At 46.3% G+C, this 18,131-nt stretch overlaps 2 protein-coding genes across 3 annotated transcripts; both read left to right on the forward strand.

The window, feature by feature from the left end:
• Nucleotides 1-4,739: 4,739 nt before the first annotated feature.
• LOC123344827 (olfactory receptor 5V1-like) lies at nt 4,740-5,669 on the forward strand. Its single transcript, XM_044981303.1, has one exon. It carries the CDS (start codon nt 4,740-4,742, stop codon nt 5,667-5,669), a length of 930 nt encoding a protein of 309 aa, XP_044837238.1.
• A 2,344-nt stretch (nt 5,670-8,013) lies between these two features.
• On the forward strand, nt 8,014-17,820 carry LOC123346087. Of its 2 annotated transcripts, none has more exons than XM_044983293.1 (2): nt 8,014-8,473; nt 15,824-17,820. In XM_044983293.1, exon 2 carries the CDS (start codon nt 15,844-15,846, stop codon nt 16,720-16,722), a length of 879 nt encoding a protein of 292 aa, XP_044839228.1. In that variant the 5' UTR covers nt 8,014-8,473; nt 15,824-15,843; the 3' UTR covers nt 16,723-17,820. The 2 variants fall into 2 exon arrangements, with proteins under 2 accessions (XP_044839228.1, XP_044839229.1); XM_044983294.1 differs by having other exon boundaries at nt 16,647-17,820.
• The last annotated feature ends 311 nt before the right edge of the window (nt 17,821-18,131 follow it).

The following is an 18,131-nucleotide window of genomic DNA, read 5'->3' on the forward strand; positions in this document are numbered from 1 at the left end:
TGTGCCGAGTCTTCATTTATTCACTCTAATTTAAGGTTTCATGTGCCAGTAATACATTTTAACGTTTTTAGAAGGTCTCTTTCTATAAGTCTATATTATATAACTAAACTATTGTTGTATGTAAAGTAAACAAGGTTTTCAAAATGTTTAAGAAGCATCATTTAAAATTAAATTAAAATGCTGATCTTACGCTGCCAGCCTGCTCAAATCGCTGCCAGCCTGGGGTTCTGTTCACCTAGGCCAGCAGCAGGCTGAGCAGGGCCTGCAGCCGGGACCCCAGACCTGGGGAGGGGGGTGGGTTCAGGGGTCTGGGCAGAGGGCTGGGGTCAGTGGGAGGATGTAGGGCAGAAGTCTGGGTTTGTGGGGGGTGGGGTTCAGGGGTCCGGTCAGAGGGATGGGGCTGTGAGTGTGCAGGGCAGAAGGCTGGGTGCATTGCGGGGGGTTCAGTGGTCAGGGCAGAGGGCTGTGGGGTGTGAGGGGTGCAGGGCAGAGGGCTGGGGTGCTTGGCTCGTGGGAATGCTCCCAGCCCCCTGCCCTGAGCGGCTCATGGCAGGGGGCTGGAAGGGATCATATACCCTGTTCCACCCCCTTCCCTAAGGCCCCGTCCCTACCGCTCTCTGCGTCCTCTACGGAGTTGTGTGCAGCTGCCACTCTTCCTTCTCCCCCTCACTAGGGCCATCAGCTGATTGGCGCAGGGAAGGAGTTGAGTGCCGTGTTTGGCACACGTGCCGTAGGTTGCCGACCCCGGCATAGACACTTACTTTGTTGGTGGAAGGAGTTTATCCATTGATGTAGTTAATCCACCTCTCTGAGAAACAGTAGCTAGGCCAACAGAAGAATTCGTCCTTTTACAAACTGCCCCCCCTGCTCAAGATCTCATGGCCCTGCCACACCCTGCCCCTGAAAAAGGCAGTGGAGAGGATCCTCCAAGCTGTCTAGAAGGGCTATGTGGGACACAGCCAATCAGGGCCCAGCAGGCTTGTAAAAGAAGAGCTGCAGGGCCTGAATGAGTCCATTCCTTGCTGGAACTGGTGGACTGTGGCTAGCTGAGGGAGCGAGAAGGAGCTCTAGGCTGGTAGCTGGCACCCTATTCAGACAAGGTCCTGAGGTAAGGTTGAAGAAGATGCGGGGCTGTGGGGGAAGTGGCCCAAGGAATTAAAGCGGTGGTATGACTTAGATAAAGGGACACAGTGAACGGCTGCTATCAATCGGGTCCCTGGGCTGGGACCCAGAGTAGTGGGTGGGCCTGAGTCCCCGCATCCCCATTAGCCTCCAAGGGAGTAGTAGCCTGGATTTTGAGGCACCCCAGAAGGGGAGTGGAACTCCTTAGTGGCCCAGCAAGAGAGCTGGGGCCTGAAGTGCCCAAAGAGGATGAGGACATTGCCTCCTGTGGAAAACCCCTAGGAGTACGGCTCAACACCAAGGCCAAGACCGTTGATAGATTACAGGACTAATTAAGGACCTGAGCCCAAGGAGGGATACAGGGAGGGAAAGTGCAAGCCTGCACACACTCAACCAAGGGCCCTCACTAGGGGTGAGAACCCCAACCCCATTACACCCCTGTTTTCAGTTGCTTATAACTTTGCCAAATTCTTTCTGCTATCATGGCTAAATTCCATTTGGGGGTGTTACTCCCTTCCTGCAGGTTCAAGGCAAAACTAAATTCTCTAGGCTCCAATTCACCCCTAATTAAAAATTTTGTAAAACACCTCACACTATTATATCTACATGTCATAATTTAGTCACACATCACAGGGTACAAAGAAGTCCTATTGACTCCCTAAAGCATATGTGGTTCTTCCTGAAAGAGAGGCAGGAGTCCATTTGGAATGGGGAAAGGTGGTGGTATGCTACTGAAGCTTGATCAGCTGTGGAGGTGACTTGAATTCATAGAGTTCTTGGTCCTCCAATTTCCAGAGCAGTCTAGGATAGACTGGAGGACAAAGTTAATAATGTGTGGATCTTATGGCAACAGGGCATTCTCTAGTTCTCTGCTAAGGCAAATGGAGTCTATGCTCACAGCACACCCATATCCCAGTCTCCAACTAAAATACCATACTCTACCCCAAATCCAGTAAGCACTTTAACTTTCTGCTGTCAAATGGTCAAAATAGAATTTGATATGAAGTTGCTCAAATAAAGATTTGTAGCTGGGATTTTCAAAGGATCCCAGGGAGTTAGGCACCCAGCTTCCATTGGACATAGTGCAAAGCTAGCTGGGTTCCTAACTCCCTTGGGCCTCTATGAAAATCCCAGTCTCAGTCCTTACCATTACGTAAACCAAGTTTGAAAATCTGGTCTAATATGTCATCAGTAGGTTTCAGAGTCACCACCCTATCTGAGAAGTAATAGAACCAAAATTCATCCCTGGCATCAATCCATTGATTTAAATGGTGTTAGAACAGATATTTTAATCTGGGGATTCCAAATGACCCCTCAGAATTTTAGATGCTCAAGACCTCTTTCCATTCACAGCCCTATAGGGTCCTTTATCAGGGTCATATATGGAGAGTTTATTTTCCATCCATAGGGTTTAGATGCTTATTTCTGCAGAAATTGTCAAAGATACCAGAAAAGTGGCTGTGATCTATGCTTCACTCCAAAGAGCCACCATCTGGCTTTGGATATCAGTGGGTATAGACATACATCAACATGCACACTACTATTTACAAATACAATTTACATCACCATTACACAGTACAGTTACAGGTATTTCAGCAGAGAACAAACTGACAGTATCTCCCTCCCATTCTCCCTCCTCCCCACTGGAATTCCACCCAAAGCAGCTTCATCTTTGAACACAAATGCTCTAGGGATGTGTTCTCAAGAGTCCTTTTAAAGAATAGATATTTAAGTTCTCCTTCAAGGTCTCCATTGTTAGTAATGCAGAGCCAGCATCATTTGTTTATTTGAACTGGTAGGTGAGAGGCATTTCACATATTACTATAGCTATTATAATGATTGTGAATGTTCATTCTTTCATGGATGTTTTGAATCTCCTTCAGCTATCTCGTCTATCTATTTCACCATTTCTCACGTTAGTGAGTTATATGAAACTTTCTGGTGCTATGGTGTGCACAATTTCACTCTTCTGTAGTGTCTGAAGGCCACAAAAATTTTGAATAGAAACACTTTATTTATGTTGTGCTTTTGTTTCTGAATGTACAGCAAACTTGCAAACATGAGAGAGTATAATCTTTCTGATTTAGGTAAGGAGAAAACTAAAGGATCCCAATATCAATTGGACTTTGTCACTTTCTATGCTGAAAATCTGGAAACATAAAATAGATCAAAATCAAACATAGGGTGATTCTATATTTTACTACTATCTTTTACTAATGCTTGTAATAAAAGCATTCATCATCTTCACCATCACCATCATCTCTGTCTCATAGTCAGTACTGAATCTATCAGAATCAGGTGGGTAGCAAGCGGTTGTCATAATATTATTTTCCCATTTCTCTTTTTGTGTGTTTCTTTCTGTCTCTATCTAGCCGGCCATTTGTCTCTATTGGAATATTCAAAACTTTCCAGTGTTGTGGAGGCAGAATATGGCTTTTCTGTAAAGCCTTGTATTAACCTTCCACGCCATTGAGGGGCATGTAGATTTCATATATGCAATCATGAGAAACTGCAATTTTTGTCATTTAGCTAAACTGAAAACAAATGGATCCCAATACCAAATGGACTGCCATACTTTGCATGGTGGGAATATAAATCAGATAAAGAAAGAATAAAATGAGTTGACAGCCACATACATTTCATACTTACCTTTTTATCCTTTTTTAATTTTTATTTTGAATGAAATCTGGAAATCCATAGCAGCTAAAGAAATGAAAATTAGATTGTGTTTATATTTTACCTGCTATTGGTAATCCGTCTCTCCACTGTCACTGTTTTCACAGTACTATGCCTCTGACTGTAGTATTAGATTTACAGTCCATGAAGATTAAAATCCTTTATTTATCACTTGAATATGTGTGGTATGGTCCATGGAAGGACAAACTTTCTCCAATGCACAAGCACTAGCCCTGGCTAAGGGAAAAACTGGTATCTAAGAGTTAAAGAAAAGACAGTGAATCAGGAGCTTTCCTATGTCCTCGTAAAGGCGTGTGATCTACCAATGAAGGAAGGATTCTTGAGTTCTATCCCAAGCTCAGAAAGGGAGTGAGTTCTACTGTTTAGTGATTTGGGAGAGTCAGAATCAGAACTCCTGGGTTCTATTCTCAACTATGAGAGGTAAGTAGGGTCTATTGGTTAGAGAAGCAGAGGTTGGGAGTCAGCACTCCTGGTTTCTATTCCAATTTTTGGCAGGTGAGTGGGGTCTAGTGGTTTAGCACAGGGGGCTTGGAGACAGGTCTCATGGATTGTATTGCAGGCTCTGGGAGGGAGTGTATTGTAGTGGTTAGAGCAGTGAGGTCTAGGAGCCACGAGTATTCCTCAGCCCTGGGAATGGTGTGTGCTCTAACAGTGACATTTCTGGGGTCTAGTACAAGCTCCAGAAGGCAAGCAGGTTCTAGGGGTCAGATCAGGGTCAGGGAATCAGGATCTCTAGCCTCTATTCCTGGATCTGAGAGGGAAATAGGATCTAATGGTTAGAGAGGATTAGTGGTCAGAAATTCTAGACTCCTGATTCTGCCAGTGACCAAACTGAAATATGCAAATTCTTGTATCATAACTCCTTTTCCCTTGTTTATAGACCATTCTCCTCTCTGCTGCAGCCAAGTGAAGATGTGGTGATGGAGAATCAAACCACGCCAACTGAATTCATCCTTCTTGGATTTCATAATATTCAGGGGTTATATTTGCTTCTGTCTTGGGTTATCTCCATCATCTACATCTTCACCATCTTGGGGAACATGCTCATCATCTTCCTCTCCTTGGTGGAACCATGTCTCCAAACCCCAATGTACTTCTTCCTGGGAAACCTCTCCCTCCTAGACATCTGCCAGACTACCACCACTGTCCCCCAGATGCTGGTGCACCTCGTCTCAGGCAGGAGCAGTATCTCCTATGCAAGGTGTGCAGCACAACTCTACTTCTTCCTCTTTTTTGTGAGTGCTGAGTGCATCTTGCTTGCCGCCATGGCGTACGACCGCTACATGGCCATATGCAAACCCCTGCGCTACACGCTGCTCATGAACAGGAAGTTTTGTGTTCTGCTGGTGTCAGTCTCCTGGCTTAGTGGTGCACTCAATGCAGCCTTGCACATGTTCCTCACTATCCACCTGCCCTTCTGTGAGGCCAACAGGGTCAACTACTACTACTGTGATATCCCACCACTGCTGGCTCTTTCCTGTGGAGACATCTCATTCAATGTCACCATGATACTGGTCTCCAGCATCTTCTTGGGGTGGAGCCCCACCCTGTGCATTGGACTTTCATATGGATACATTGTTTCAAGGATACTGAAGATACATTCCCCCGAGGGGAGGAGCAAGGCCTTCTCCACCTGTGTGTCGCATCTCACTGCAGTCCTGCTCTACTATGGGAGTAGTATCTTCACCTATGTCAGACCCATCTCTAGCTACTCCCTGGATAATGACAAGTTAATTTCCCTGCTATACAACATCGTCACCCCCATGTTAAACCCATTGATCTATACTCTGAGGAACAAGGATGTGAAGAGAGCCATGAAAAAGGTCCTTGTGAGGAAAATGTTCTTCTAAGAGAATCAAGAATACTGGCATCGGAATCTACTTCCATGAATGGGGTGTAGTAAGTTAGAACATATGGGTTCTGGGAGTCAAGACTCCTGGGTTCTATTCTGCTTTCTGGGAAGGGAGTGGGTTTTAGTGGTTAGAGAGGGGGGATGCTGGGAATCAGGATCCTAGGTTACATTTGATGACTCTTGCAGGGGAATGGGTCTAGGTTTTGGAGCAGCAGAGCTGAAGCCCCAGGACTGTTGCAAGAGCTTTCATATCTATGGATGAAAGCTTTTATAGGCTGCTAAATGTTATGAAATGTGGAGGTTAATCACTAGGAAAGTTCGAGAGAGGATCCAACAATAGAACATTACAATTAAACTTAACCTTAATTTATAAACATAATGTTTGTTGCTGTGTGGCCTTGAACGTGTTTCACATATTTATGAAAGATGTGGACAAATTGGAGAGAGTCCAGATGAGAGTAACACGAATGATAAAAGGTTTGGCAAACCTGACCTATGTGGAAAGGTGAAAAAAGGTGGGCATGTTTAGCCTTGAGAAAAGAAGACTGACTGGGGACCTGGTAACAGGCTTCACATATGTTAATGGCTCATCTAAAGATGAGAGGGATCAATGTTCTTTGTGCCCACTGAAGATAGTAGAAGCAGCAATGGGCTTAATCTGCAGCAAGGGAGATTTTAGGTTAGCTATTAGGAGAAGCTTTCTAACTCTCAGGGCAGTTGAGCTCTGGAACAGGCTTCCAAGGGAGGTTGTGGAATCCCCATCACTGGAGGTTTTTAGGAACAGGTTGGACAGACACCTGTCAGGTCTGGTCTAGGTTCACATGGTCCTTCCTCAGCACAGGGGGCTGGACTTGATGACCTCTCAAGGTCCCTTACAGCCTGACATTTCTATGATTCTATGATATACATTTGACTAAAAAAATGAAATTTTGGGCCAGTCCTTCAACTACTTAAGCATGTGGGCTCAGATTTCCGAGGGAGCCTAAGGGAGTCAGGCACCCAACTCGCATTGATTTTTCAATGAAATCCTTTAAGCCTCCTTCAAAAAACAAAACAAAACTTCCCAACCTTTTTTTGTCTGGAAAGTCATTTCATATCTTTAGATGAGAAATACTGTGAAAGGTCTGGTCTACACTGCAAAATTTGCGAAATAGCTATGTCGGCTAGGAGTGTTAAAAAAGTCACAGCCCCTCACTGACATGCTATGCCCCCAAAATACGTCATGTAGAGGAACTATGCTGACAGAAGAGTGTGTCTGATGGTATAGCTTATGTCCTTCAGGCAGATGGTGTAGCTATGCCACTATGGGGATCTGCTGACACACCAATCCCAGCCAAGAGTCTGTAATAGACAAGCCCAAAGTGACAAAAAAGTTTAGTTACAGTATTTCTGATTTCCCTGTGTTTATTTCTCATTAACTTATACTAATTATGTCAATTTCCCTCTGCTTTTGTGTACTATTTAATCCTGTTATATGTATTTTTTCTCTGCAAAATGTGTGGGGTATATTTTCTCTGAAAAGGTGTTACATAAAATAAAATTGATTTCATATTATTCTTCAGTATCTATCTAATCCAGGGCTATTCCTTCTTTTCTCAACCTTTCAGACGTGGTGTGCTGAGTCTTCATTTATTCGCTCTAATTTAAGGTTTCGCGTGCCAGTAATACATTTTAATGTTTTTAGAAGATCTCTTTCAATAAGTCTATAATAAATAACTAAGCTATTGTTGCATGTAAAGCAAATAAGGTTTTTTTAAATGTTTAAGAAGCTTCATTTAAAATTAAATTAAAATGCAGAGCCCCCCGGACCGGTGGCCAGGACCCGGGCAGTGTGAGTGCCACTGAAAATCAGCTCGCGTGCCACCTTCGAAACCCGTGCCATAGGTTGCCTACCCTGATCTAATCTATCCTATCTATGCCATCAAGAAATAAGGTGTGCATTTTAGTACTGAGAGTAATTTACCATTGGAACAACTTACCAAGGGTTGCAGTACATTCTTCATCACTGACAGGTTTTAAATCAAGATGGGAATTTTTTTTCCCCAAAAAGATCTCTAGAAATTATTTTGGGCGTTTCTCTGGCCTATGTTATACGGGAGGTTAGACTAGCTGATCTAAATAGACTCGTACGAGACAGGGAGTAATCTATGGGGAGGATGCAGTTAAAATCCAGGCACCCCTTCGGACCATCACGGTACCCACTACAGATGGAGAGGTTGTAGACCGTTATGTACATGTCCCTTTTACTGCAGCAGATTTATGAACTGGCAAAACACTACACCACGCCTCAGAGACGACCCGGACATCGTTCACAGGCGATTCTGTGCTATTTTTCAGTCTCATAATCCTGATTGGCAAGACATGGGCCAACTTTTAGATTGCCTACTGCGCACGGAGGAGAAAGAGCGGGTCCTAAGGGGGGCCCGGGAGGCAGTGGAGGCTGCCGGTGACGGGCGTGATTTGATAGCTCTCACTAACCCTCCCCAATGGAATCCGAATAATTCAACCCACCAGGCAAACTTAAAGAAATTCCTAACCCATGTTTTGACAGGTATAAAACAAGCAGGAGAAAGAACTCTAGATTCGTCAAAAGTCCATAATACTGTGCAAGGGAAAGAAGAACACCCTTCTGACTTTTATGAGAGACTTTGTAAAGCATTTTGTGCTTTTACTAATATAGACCCCAAGGCTGTGGACACACAGTCCACGGTCAGGCTTATTTTTATCTCTCAGTCAGCTCTGGACATTAAGAAGCGATTGCAGCAGCTCGAAGGCGCTGAGGGAAAATCCCTGGAGAAACTGGTAAGCGTAGCCACCCGTGTGTATCACACAAGAGATAAAATTCAAGGGACCTGTCATGAATAGTTAGTAAAGGGTTAAAACATAGTACCTGGTGGACACCTGACCTGAGGACCAATCAGGGAAGAGAATTTGAAACTCCTAGGAGGGAACTTTTCCCTCTGTTTGGGGGGGGTCTTAGGTCTTTAGCCGTCTGGAGTTACAAGGGTCCAGATGTTTTAATCAAGTCTACAAGTTTCCACCTTTCTGAACTAATTTCTTCTAGTCAAAATAGTGAGTATTAGAAAGATACGTTGTGTCCTCACCTAATAATCCTATGCTTGCAATTCTGTGTGTTTGTTATTGATTATTCTTATTCTGCTGTTTTGTGTACTGAGAAAGGGAGAGGATTCTCTCCAAAACTTAGCAAGGTTATACCCTATGAGTGTCCAGCTTGGGCTCATAGAGATTCTGTATTTTCTTGTTTTCCTTTTAATAAATTCTTTCTATAAAGACTTGATTAAATCCCTTCTACTGTGGATAGGGGGAGGGGCGAAGACACTCTCTCGGTGGTGAGACAGGCTTATCTCCGGGCAGAGAAGGGAGGGGGGAGATAGTTCCTCCTGGGTTTGATTCAAACAGTTGAATCAGGTATCTCTTTCCAGTGGCTAGGAGAGAGAGAGGGGGGGAGGTTTCCCTCCAATGAGTGGATCTGTATTTCCCCAGGGAACGTCTCTGGAAAGGGGAGTGGGAGGGGGAATATAGGGGTGTCTCGGCCCACGTAATCGACCGAGTGGTGGCAGCCTGAAGGAGACCTACCCTAGGATTTTGGGGTGGGGGGGGAAGACATGCGGGTCCTCACTTTGAAACCGCCCAGTTTCAAGTGAGGGTAGACTCCTGACATGGTGGCAGTGGTGTTTTGGACCCAGAGAGAGAGGCAAGGCTTTTCTACCAGAGGCACTCTGAAGCAGTTTCAGGGTTAGAAGATTTTCAGTTTCTTCCAGGGCTTTCTGTTACAAAGCCCCCTGTGGAGCGGTGTTTTCGTCCATTGTGAGACGAGATATCACTCAGGATTCCTGAGGTGGGGGGAAGTGCTCAACAAAGTACATTCCCATCCAACAGGAAAAACAGGTTTGGTGGGGGAGAGAGAAACCCTCCAGCCAGGTTTTTTTTTCTCCCTGTGTCTTTTGAAAGGATCAGAAGACAGGAGAACACAAATCCCTAAGGAATAGACCAGATTTTTCTCAGGGGTATTGTTAGCAGCAGCCTTTCAGCTGGGCTGCTGAGTACAGCAACTCAGAGCAGAGGGAGACAGAGGAATTTTTTTTTTACTCTTTCCCTCTTTCTCAGTACAAAACAGTCACATTACACAAACCACAGTTTGCTATACAGAGGATTGCTTTATCTTTCTGTACTCAAGTTATCATAGCCAGGGTTAGGGACTGTCAAACACCACAAACAGTTCACGGACTGCAGAGGGGTGTGGCCAGCGCCAGGACACAGACACAATGAGTGCCAAGGCCGCATCTAAACTGGAAACAAGACACAAAGAACTGCAATTACAAGACATGGAATTACAATTAAAACTCAAGGAGATTGAAATGAAAGAAAAAGCCAAAGAGGCTGATCACAAGAGAGAAATGGAGATAATACAAGCCAAAGAGGCTGAGCACAAGAGAGAAATGGAGAAAATACAAGCCAAAGAGGCTGAGCACAAAAGACAACTGGAGTTGAAAGACAAAGAACTGGAAATCCAGAGACAGGCTCTGGAATTAGAAAAAACTAAACAGCAAACTCCACCCAATCCAACCCCTCTTCAACCTAATGATCAACCTACTCGGAGAAAATTTCCCGCCTACAGGGCAGGTGAAGATGTTGAGGCCTTCTTAGAAAACTTTGAAAGGGCCTGTCTGGGATACCGTCTTCCTGAAGCAGAATACATGGTAGAGCTGAGGCCACAGCTCTGCGGACAATTAGCCCTGGTGGCAGCTGAAATGCCTAAGGGCCAAATGAACGACTTTCAACTATTTCTAACCAAGGCCAAACTCAGAATGGGCATCACCCCTGATCACGCCCGTCAGCGTTTCAGAAACCAGAAATGGACACCAGAGGAGTCATTTCCAAAACACGCCTCCTACATTGAAAAGCATTTTTCTTCCTGGTTAGCAGGAGCCAATGTTCAAACCATGGACGAGCTAACCCTCCTGATGATGATGGAGCAGTTCTTGGATGGTGTTCCGGAGAACATTAGACGCTACATCCAAGATGGTAAACCAAAAACTCTCACTGAGGCAGGAGAGATTGGAGCCAGATGGATGGCATCAGTAGACAACACGAAAGCTACTGCCAAGGGGAGCGAATCCAACAGGGTACACACCGACACTAAACCCTACCGTCGCGGACCAATCAAACCCACACCTACAACCCACGGACAGTCACACTCTACCTCTTCTTCTACCTCACCAGTCTCCAGTAGACCAACACAAACCGGTGACCCATCAACTGGGCGATGTTTTCAATGCAATGAATTGGGGCATATCAAAGCCAAATGCCCAAAGAACCTAAACCGAGTGCAACTCCTTGCACCTTCACACCAAGGAAAGCCGGACATAGATGTATCTCAAATACCCTTAGAACATAGGGAAACTTTGAGAGTGGACGAAAAGGAGATCATCGCATGGAGAGACACTGCAGCACATGTGTCAGCTATCCACCGAACCTTCGTGGACCCCAAATTCATCAACCAGAAAACCAAAGTGACAATTCGACCCTTCATGTCAAAACCTGTAACATTACTTACTGTACGTTTACCTGTCCAGTACAAGGGCTGGTCAGGGAAGTGGACTTTTGCTGTCTATGACAACCATCCGATTCCCATGCTACTGGGGAACGACTTGGCCCGACACATTGAACGGCAAAAAACAGAGGGAGTGGTTACACGCAGCCAAGCCAGACGAGCTGCCGGACCCATCCCTGTTCCTGAGCCATCCACCGAGACCCCGTCTGTGTTACCAGAGACCCAGACAGAGGTGGTGGAACCGGATCCCAGGCCAACACCTACAGCAGCCATAGTACATCCAGTCCCAGAACCGGAACTGGAAGAGCAACCAGCGCCAGCACCGGCGCCAGCGCTTGCAACTCCACCGCCAGAGGGCGCCAACGGGCCTGAACTGGCAGAAGCAGCAAACAACCCTACCCAAGAGGCTCAGCCGGAGCCTGAAATGACACTTTGTGCACCAGCGGGGAGCGGTCCACAGTCAACGGAAACAACCTCATCACCTACATCGCTTCCAGAGGAACTGGTGTCTCCCGCCTCAAGGGAACAGTTCCAGAAAGAGCAGGAAGCTGATGACAGCCTCAAGAAAGCATGGGCGGCGGCACACAGCAACCCACCGCCTCTCAGCTCTACTACCCGATCCCGGTTCGTTGTGGAGAACGGACTGTTATACAAGGAATTTCTTTCTGGTGGACACCAGGAGGGCTGGCATCCTCAAAAACGGTTGCTCGTTCCGACCAAGTACCGGGAAAAGCTCTTAAGCTTAGCCCATGATCACCCTAGTGGCCATTCTGGGGTGAAACGAAGCAAAGACAGGTTGGGAAGGTCCTTTGACTGGGAGGGGATGGGCAAGGCGGTAACCACTTACGTCCGGTCTTGTAAGGTATGCCAAACGGTAGGAAAACCCCAAGACCAGATCAAGGCCCCTCTCCAACCACTTCCCATAATGGAGGTCCCATTTCAGCGAGTAGCTGTGGATATTACGGGTCCTTTCCCAAAGAAGACCCCCAGAGGAAAGCAGTACATACTGACTTTTTTGGACTTTGCTACCAGATGGCCGGAAGCAGTAGCTCTAGGCAACACCAGGGCTAACACTGTGTGCCAGGCCTTAACTGACATTTTTACCAGGGTGGGTTGGCCCTCTGAAATTCTTACAGATTCGGGAACAAACTTCCTATCAGGGACCATGAAAGACCTGTGGGAAACTCATGGGGTGCATCACTTGGTTGCCACCCCGTACCATCACCAAACTAATGGCCTAGTGGAAAGGTTCAATGGAACTTTGGGGGCCATGATCCGCAAATTCGTCAATGAACACTCCAATAATTGGGATCTAGTGTTACAACAGTTGCTGTTTGCCTACAGGGCTGTTCCACATCCCAGTTTAGGATTCTCACCATTCGAGCTGGTGTATGGCCATGAGGTTAAGGGGCCATTACAGCTGGTAAAGCAGCAATGGGAGGGGTTTACACCTCCTCCAGGGACTAACATTCTGGACTTTGTAAGCAACCTTCAAAACACCCTCCGAGACTCTTGGGCCCTTGCTCGAGAGAGCTTAAAGGATGCTCAAGCGGAGCAAAAGGTCTGGTATGATCGACATGCCAAGGAGCGGTCCTTCAAGGTAGGAGACCAGGTCATGGTCTTGAAGGCGCAACAAGCCCATAAGATGGAAGCGTCCTGGGAAGGACCATACGTGGTTCAGGAGCGCCTGGGAGCTGTTAACTACCTCATAGCATTCCCTGATTCCTCTTTAAAGCCTAAAGTGTTTCATGTTAACTCTCTAAAGCCCTTTTATCCCAGAGAATTACAGGTCTGTCACTTTACAGTTCAGGAAGGAGATGACACCGAGTGGCCTGAAGGTGTCTACTACGAAGGTAAAAGAAATGGTGGTGTGGAAGAGGTGACCCTCTCCACAACCCTACAACGTCTACAGCGGCAACAGATCAAGGGACTGTGCACTGACTTCGACCCCTTGTTCTCAGCCAAACCAGGACGGACTGAGCAAACCTGTCACTCCATTGACACAGGTAATGCTCACCCGATTAGAACACCACCCTACCGGGTGTCACCTCATGCCAAAGTTGCTATTAAACAGGAGATTGACAACATGTTGGAGATGGGTATCATCCGCCCTTCTACCAGTGCATGGGCATCTCCAGTGGTTCTGGTTCCCAAACCAGATGGGGAAATACGCTTTTGTGTGGACTACCGTAAGCTCAGTGCTGTAACTCGTCCAGACAACTATCCAATGCCACGCACTGATGAGCTATTGGAAAAGTTGGGACGTGCCCAGTTCATCTCTACCATTGATTTAACCAAGGGATACTGGCAGGTACCACTAGATGAACCCGCCAGGGAAAAATCTGCCTTCATCACCCATGCAGGGGTGTATGAGTTTACTGTGCTTCCATTCGGACTGCGGAATGCACCTGCCACCTTCCAAAGGCTGGTGGATGGTCTACTAGCAGGATTGGAAGACTGTGCAGTTGCATACCTTGATGATGTGGCCATTTTTTCTGATTCATGGCCCGAACACCTAGAACATTTGAAAATGGTTTTAGAGCGCATCAGGCAGGCAGGACTAACTGTTAAGGCCAAAAAGTGTCAAATAGGCCACAACAGAGTGACTTACCTAGGACACCAGGTGGGTCAAGGAACCATCAACCCCCTACAGGCCAAGGTGGAGGCTATCCAACAGTGGCCTGTCCCAAGGTCAAAGAAACAGGTCCAATCCTTCTTAGGTTTGGCCGGATATTACAGGCGATTTGTACCACACTACAGCCAAATCGCTGTCCCACTAACTGATCTGACCAGGAAAACCCAGCCAAATGCAGTTAAGTGGACTGATGAGTGTCAGAAAGCCTTTACCCAGCTTAAGGCGATGCTCATGTCGGACCCTGTATTAAGGGCCCCAGACTTTGACAAACCCTTCCTAGTTACCACCGATGCATCTGAACGTGGGGTAGGAGCGGTACTAATGCAGGAAGGACCGGATCACAACTTCCATCCTGTCGTGTTTCTCAGCAAGAAACTGTCTGAGAGGGAAAGCCACTGGTCCATCAGTGAAAAAGAATGTTACGCCATTGTGTATGCCTTGGAAAAGCTACGCCCATACGTTTGGGGCCGGCAGTTCCAGCTACAAACTGACCATGCTGCGCTAAAGTGGCTTCACACCAACAAGGGAAACAACAAGAAACTTCTCCGCTGGAGCTTAGCTCTCCAAGACTTTGACTTTGACATTCAACACATTTCAGGAGCTTCCAACAAAGTTGCTGATGCACTCTCTCGTGAAAGTTTCCCAGAATCAAGTGGCTAAAAAGTGTTATTAACATGTTTTCATGCTTTGTAGTCTATGTAATAGTGCATGTGTTTTATTGCTCTGTTTGTTTTACAGTTCTAGGAGGAAATCGCCGCCAGTGGATCCCACTGTAGCGATTTGGGGGGCGTGTCATGAATAGTTAGTAAAGGGTTAAAACATAGTACCTGGTGGACACCTGACCTGAGGACCAATCAGGGAAGAGAATTTGAAACTCCTAGGAGGGAACTTTTCCCTCTGTTTGGGGGGGGTCTTAGGTCTTTAGCCGTCTGGAGTTACAAGGGTCCAGATGTTTTAATCAAGTCTACAAGTTTCCACCTTTCTGAACTAATTTCTTCTAGTCAAGATAGTGAGTATTAGAAAGATACGTTGTGTCCTCACCTAATAATCCTATGCTTGCAATTCTGTGTGTTTGTTATTGATTATTCTTATTCTGCTGTTTTGTGTACTGAGAAAGGGAGAGGATTCTCTCCAAAACTTAGCAAGGTTATACCCTATGAGTGTCCAGCTTGGGCTCATAGAGATTCTGTATTTTCTTGTTTTCCTTTTAATAAATTCTTTCTATAAAGACTTGATTAAATCCCTTCTACTGTGGATAGGGGGAGGGGCGAAGACACTCTCTCGGTGGTGAGACAGGCTTATCTCCGGGCAGAGAAGGGAGGGGGGAGATAGTTCCTCCTGGGTTTGATTCAAACAGTTGAATCAGGTATCTCTTTCCAGTGGCTAGGAGAGAGAGAGGGGGGGAGGTTTCCCTCCAATGAGTGGATCTGTATTTCCCCAGGGAACGACTCTGGAAAGGGGAGTGGGAGGGGGAATATAGGGGTGTCTCGGCCCACGTAATCGACCAAGTGGTGGCAGCCTGAAGGAGACCTACCCTAGGATTTTGGGGTGGGGGGGGAAGACATGCGGGTCCTCACTTTGAAACCGCCCAGTTTCAAGTGAGGGTAGACTCCTGACAGGACCAAACAGGTGAGAATGCTAGCAGCCCTTGTGAACGCGGGGAGCGAAAGACAAGGAGGCAGGTGGGGACCCCCCAAGTGGCAACCAAAGGCAGATTGGGGGGGGACCCCAAGCCGTGCAAATGATGTATGCCATTACTGTAAGCAACTTGGTCACTGGAGGAGAGAGTGCCCAAACGGACGTACCGGACAACAGCACCGACCTCGATATCAGATGGAAGTAGAAAGAACAGACGCTGTCAATAATGCGGAATGACAGCGACCCGGGAGTCCACTTGTTACCTACTCAAATGACTTTACCACTTATGTTTGTTCCTTCACAGACCCCCAGGTCCGTTTAACAATGGGAGGATCCGCTTATTCTTGTCTTTTGGATTCGGGGGCTGCCATTTCCACTGTTATTGCCAAGCCAAAGGAAGAAAACCTCACAGATAAAAGCATTCCGGTAATGGGTATAGGCGGAAAGCCATTTGAGTGTTCTGTATTGCAGGAGGCTGCTGTAGAAATCTCTGGTGTTTCAGCCTCCCATGCATTTTTGTTAGCTCCTGACAGCCCAGCTAATCTTCTAGGCAGAGACTTGCTGTGTAAATTACGTGCTCAGATTTTCTTTTCAGCTGATAAAATCATTCTTCGGTTGCCTCAAAATCAACTCCCCCAGCTATGTGCCGCATTAACCCAGGCTACCGAGGACCCGATCCTGCCTGCGAGCCCGATGAACCTGCCTGAACGACTCAGACGAGAGGTACACGCCTCCCTCTGGGGCACTTCCAAAACAAACCTTGGCACTCTCCGGACAGAGCCTGTGCAAATAATCCTGAAGCCAGATATTGACATTCCTCGAATCAGACAATATCCCATCCTCCAACAAGCTCTGCTGGGCCTCCGGAAACTTATCAACACATTCCTACGGTTGGGAGTGCTTATTCGTACTTCATCCCCTTTCAACACCCCCATTCTGCCTGTTAGAAAACCTGACCTGGATCCAGAAGGAAAACCGGTATACAGATTTGTGCAGGACTTGCGTGCAGTGAATAAAGTTGTTCAGGCTAGACACAATGTGATACCTAATCCTCACACAATTCTGACTGCCATTCCAGCAGGTACTGCTTGTTATTCAGTAACAGATCTGTGTAATGCCTTTTTTAGTATTCCTCTAGATCAAGACTGCTGGGATATCTTTGCATTTACATGGACGGACTCAGAGACCGGGAGAGCAGAATAACTGACCTGGACTCGGCTACCACAGGGATATGTTCGAGTGCGAGAGCGTACCACTTGGATTAATTACACCCGAGTCAAGCTAGCCCCTAGGCCGGGGCCAGAAGCAGATGACTCCGGACCTCGAGGGAGCCCCGCCAGCTCTTCCCACCACGACCTGGAAGAGCCTGAAGCAGACGATACCTGGAAGGCTGAGCCTCTCGAGGGACTAAAGCTCCTGTTCGGACGGAATAAGCCCTGGGACTTTTACTGACTATGAACTTCTGGGTGGTGGGACAATGGTTACTTGCTTTTAGTTTGCCCTTTGTATATGCCAACCCCCACCCAGCGGTTGAATCCTTGCAGTGACTGATCCAGAAGTGGTTTTGCAAAATAGATGTGTGTTAGATGCTATGAATGCTGAAATGGGGGGGGGTTGTGCTTGCATTGGAGAAAAATGTTGTTTTTATGTTAATCACTCTGGCTTAATTGAAAAAGATTTACAGGCTATTAAGAATGCTGCTGTTATATTTCATGCTGTATCTCTTGATCACACCTTTAGTTTTGAGGACCTCCTCCCAGACCTTGGGTCTTGGTTCACTGGCCTTTTCCGTACAATTGTTAAATGGATTGTCTTCTGTTTATTCTTCCTATGTGTTAGTTGGATAATGATTCAATGTGCAAAATGTCTGTGTAATACTGTAACCAAAAGTTCTGCTGTCCGTAAGACAACCCAATACCTGTCTCTTCAGCTTGATGGTAAATTACGTAACAGGCCTGAATAATCTGAGCTTATCAGGCCTGAATGGAGGAACTGTGAAAGCTATTTGGGGTAGTCCCCCGCCCCCTTATTAATATTTTTTGCAAACGACCAGTAGGTGGAGGCAGAAGCCTCCATAAGGCCTCACGTACACAGTACCTTGAACTTTGTAACTAATCTTTTCTGCTTGCCAGAGGCAGAAAAAGATCCTGCTTTAAGCCAGTTTTTCCTTACCAGATAACGGGGTTTAGTAACCACCAATGAAGTGTTAACACGGCATGGTCTTTGTCTGAAAGTGTATAAAAAGCTTGTGAAACTTGTGTGCAGTAGAGTTTTCTGTATCTACTATAGAGCTCTCCTTTCTTCTGCAGAATAAAGCATTTTTTCCTTATCCCTGTCAGGCTGTTATTGGCTCTCAGCTAGGCAGACCCGATATTTCGGTAACAAAAGGCAGGGGGTAATTGGCCACAGCTACGATCCCTCTCCCCACAGCAGTAGTGGGGCTAGATGAACATTTGTAGTCCCCTGTTGAACAGGGTAACAAATCACATAATCATAGAAATGTTGGGCTGGAAGGGATCCCGTGAAGTCATCAGTTCCAGTCTCTGTTATAAGGCAGGACCAAGTCTTTAGAGTTAGAATGTTTTTCCAAAAATCTAACTTAAATCTAGGAG

This window comes from Mauremys mutica, chromosome 12 (genome assembly GCF_020497125.1).
Source record: "Mauremys mutica isolate MM-2020 ecotype Southern chromosome 12, ASM2049712v1, whole genome shotgun sequence".
Lineage (NCBI taxonomy): Eukaryota > Metazoa > Chordata > Testudines > Geoemydidae > Mauremys > Mauremys mutica.

Excerpts from the sequence above, each read along its gene's own strand:
- LOC123346087 (XM_044983293.1), top strand. The coding sequence starts at position 15,844 with ATGGGAGGATCCGCTTATTCTTGTCTTTTGGATTCGGGGGCTGCCATT.
- LOC123344827 (XM_044981303.1), top strand. The coding sequence starts at position 4,740 with ATGGAGAATCAAACCACGCCAACTGAATTCATCCTTCTTGGATTTCAT.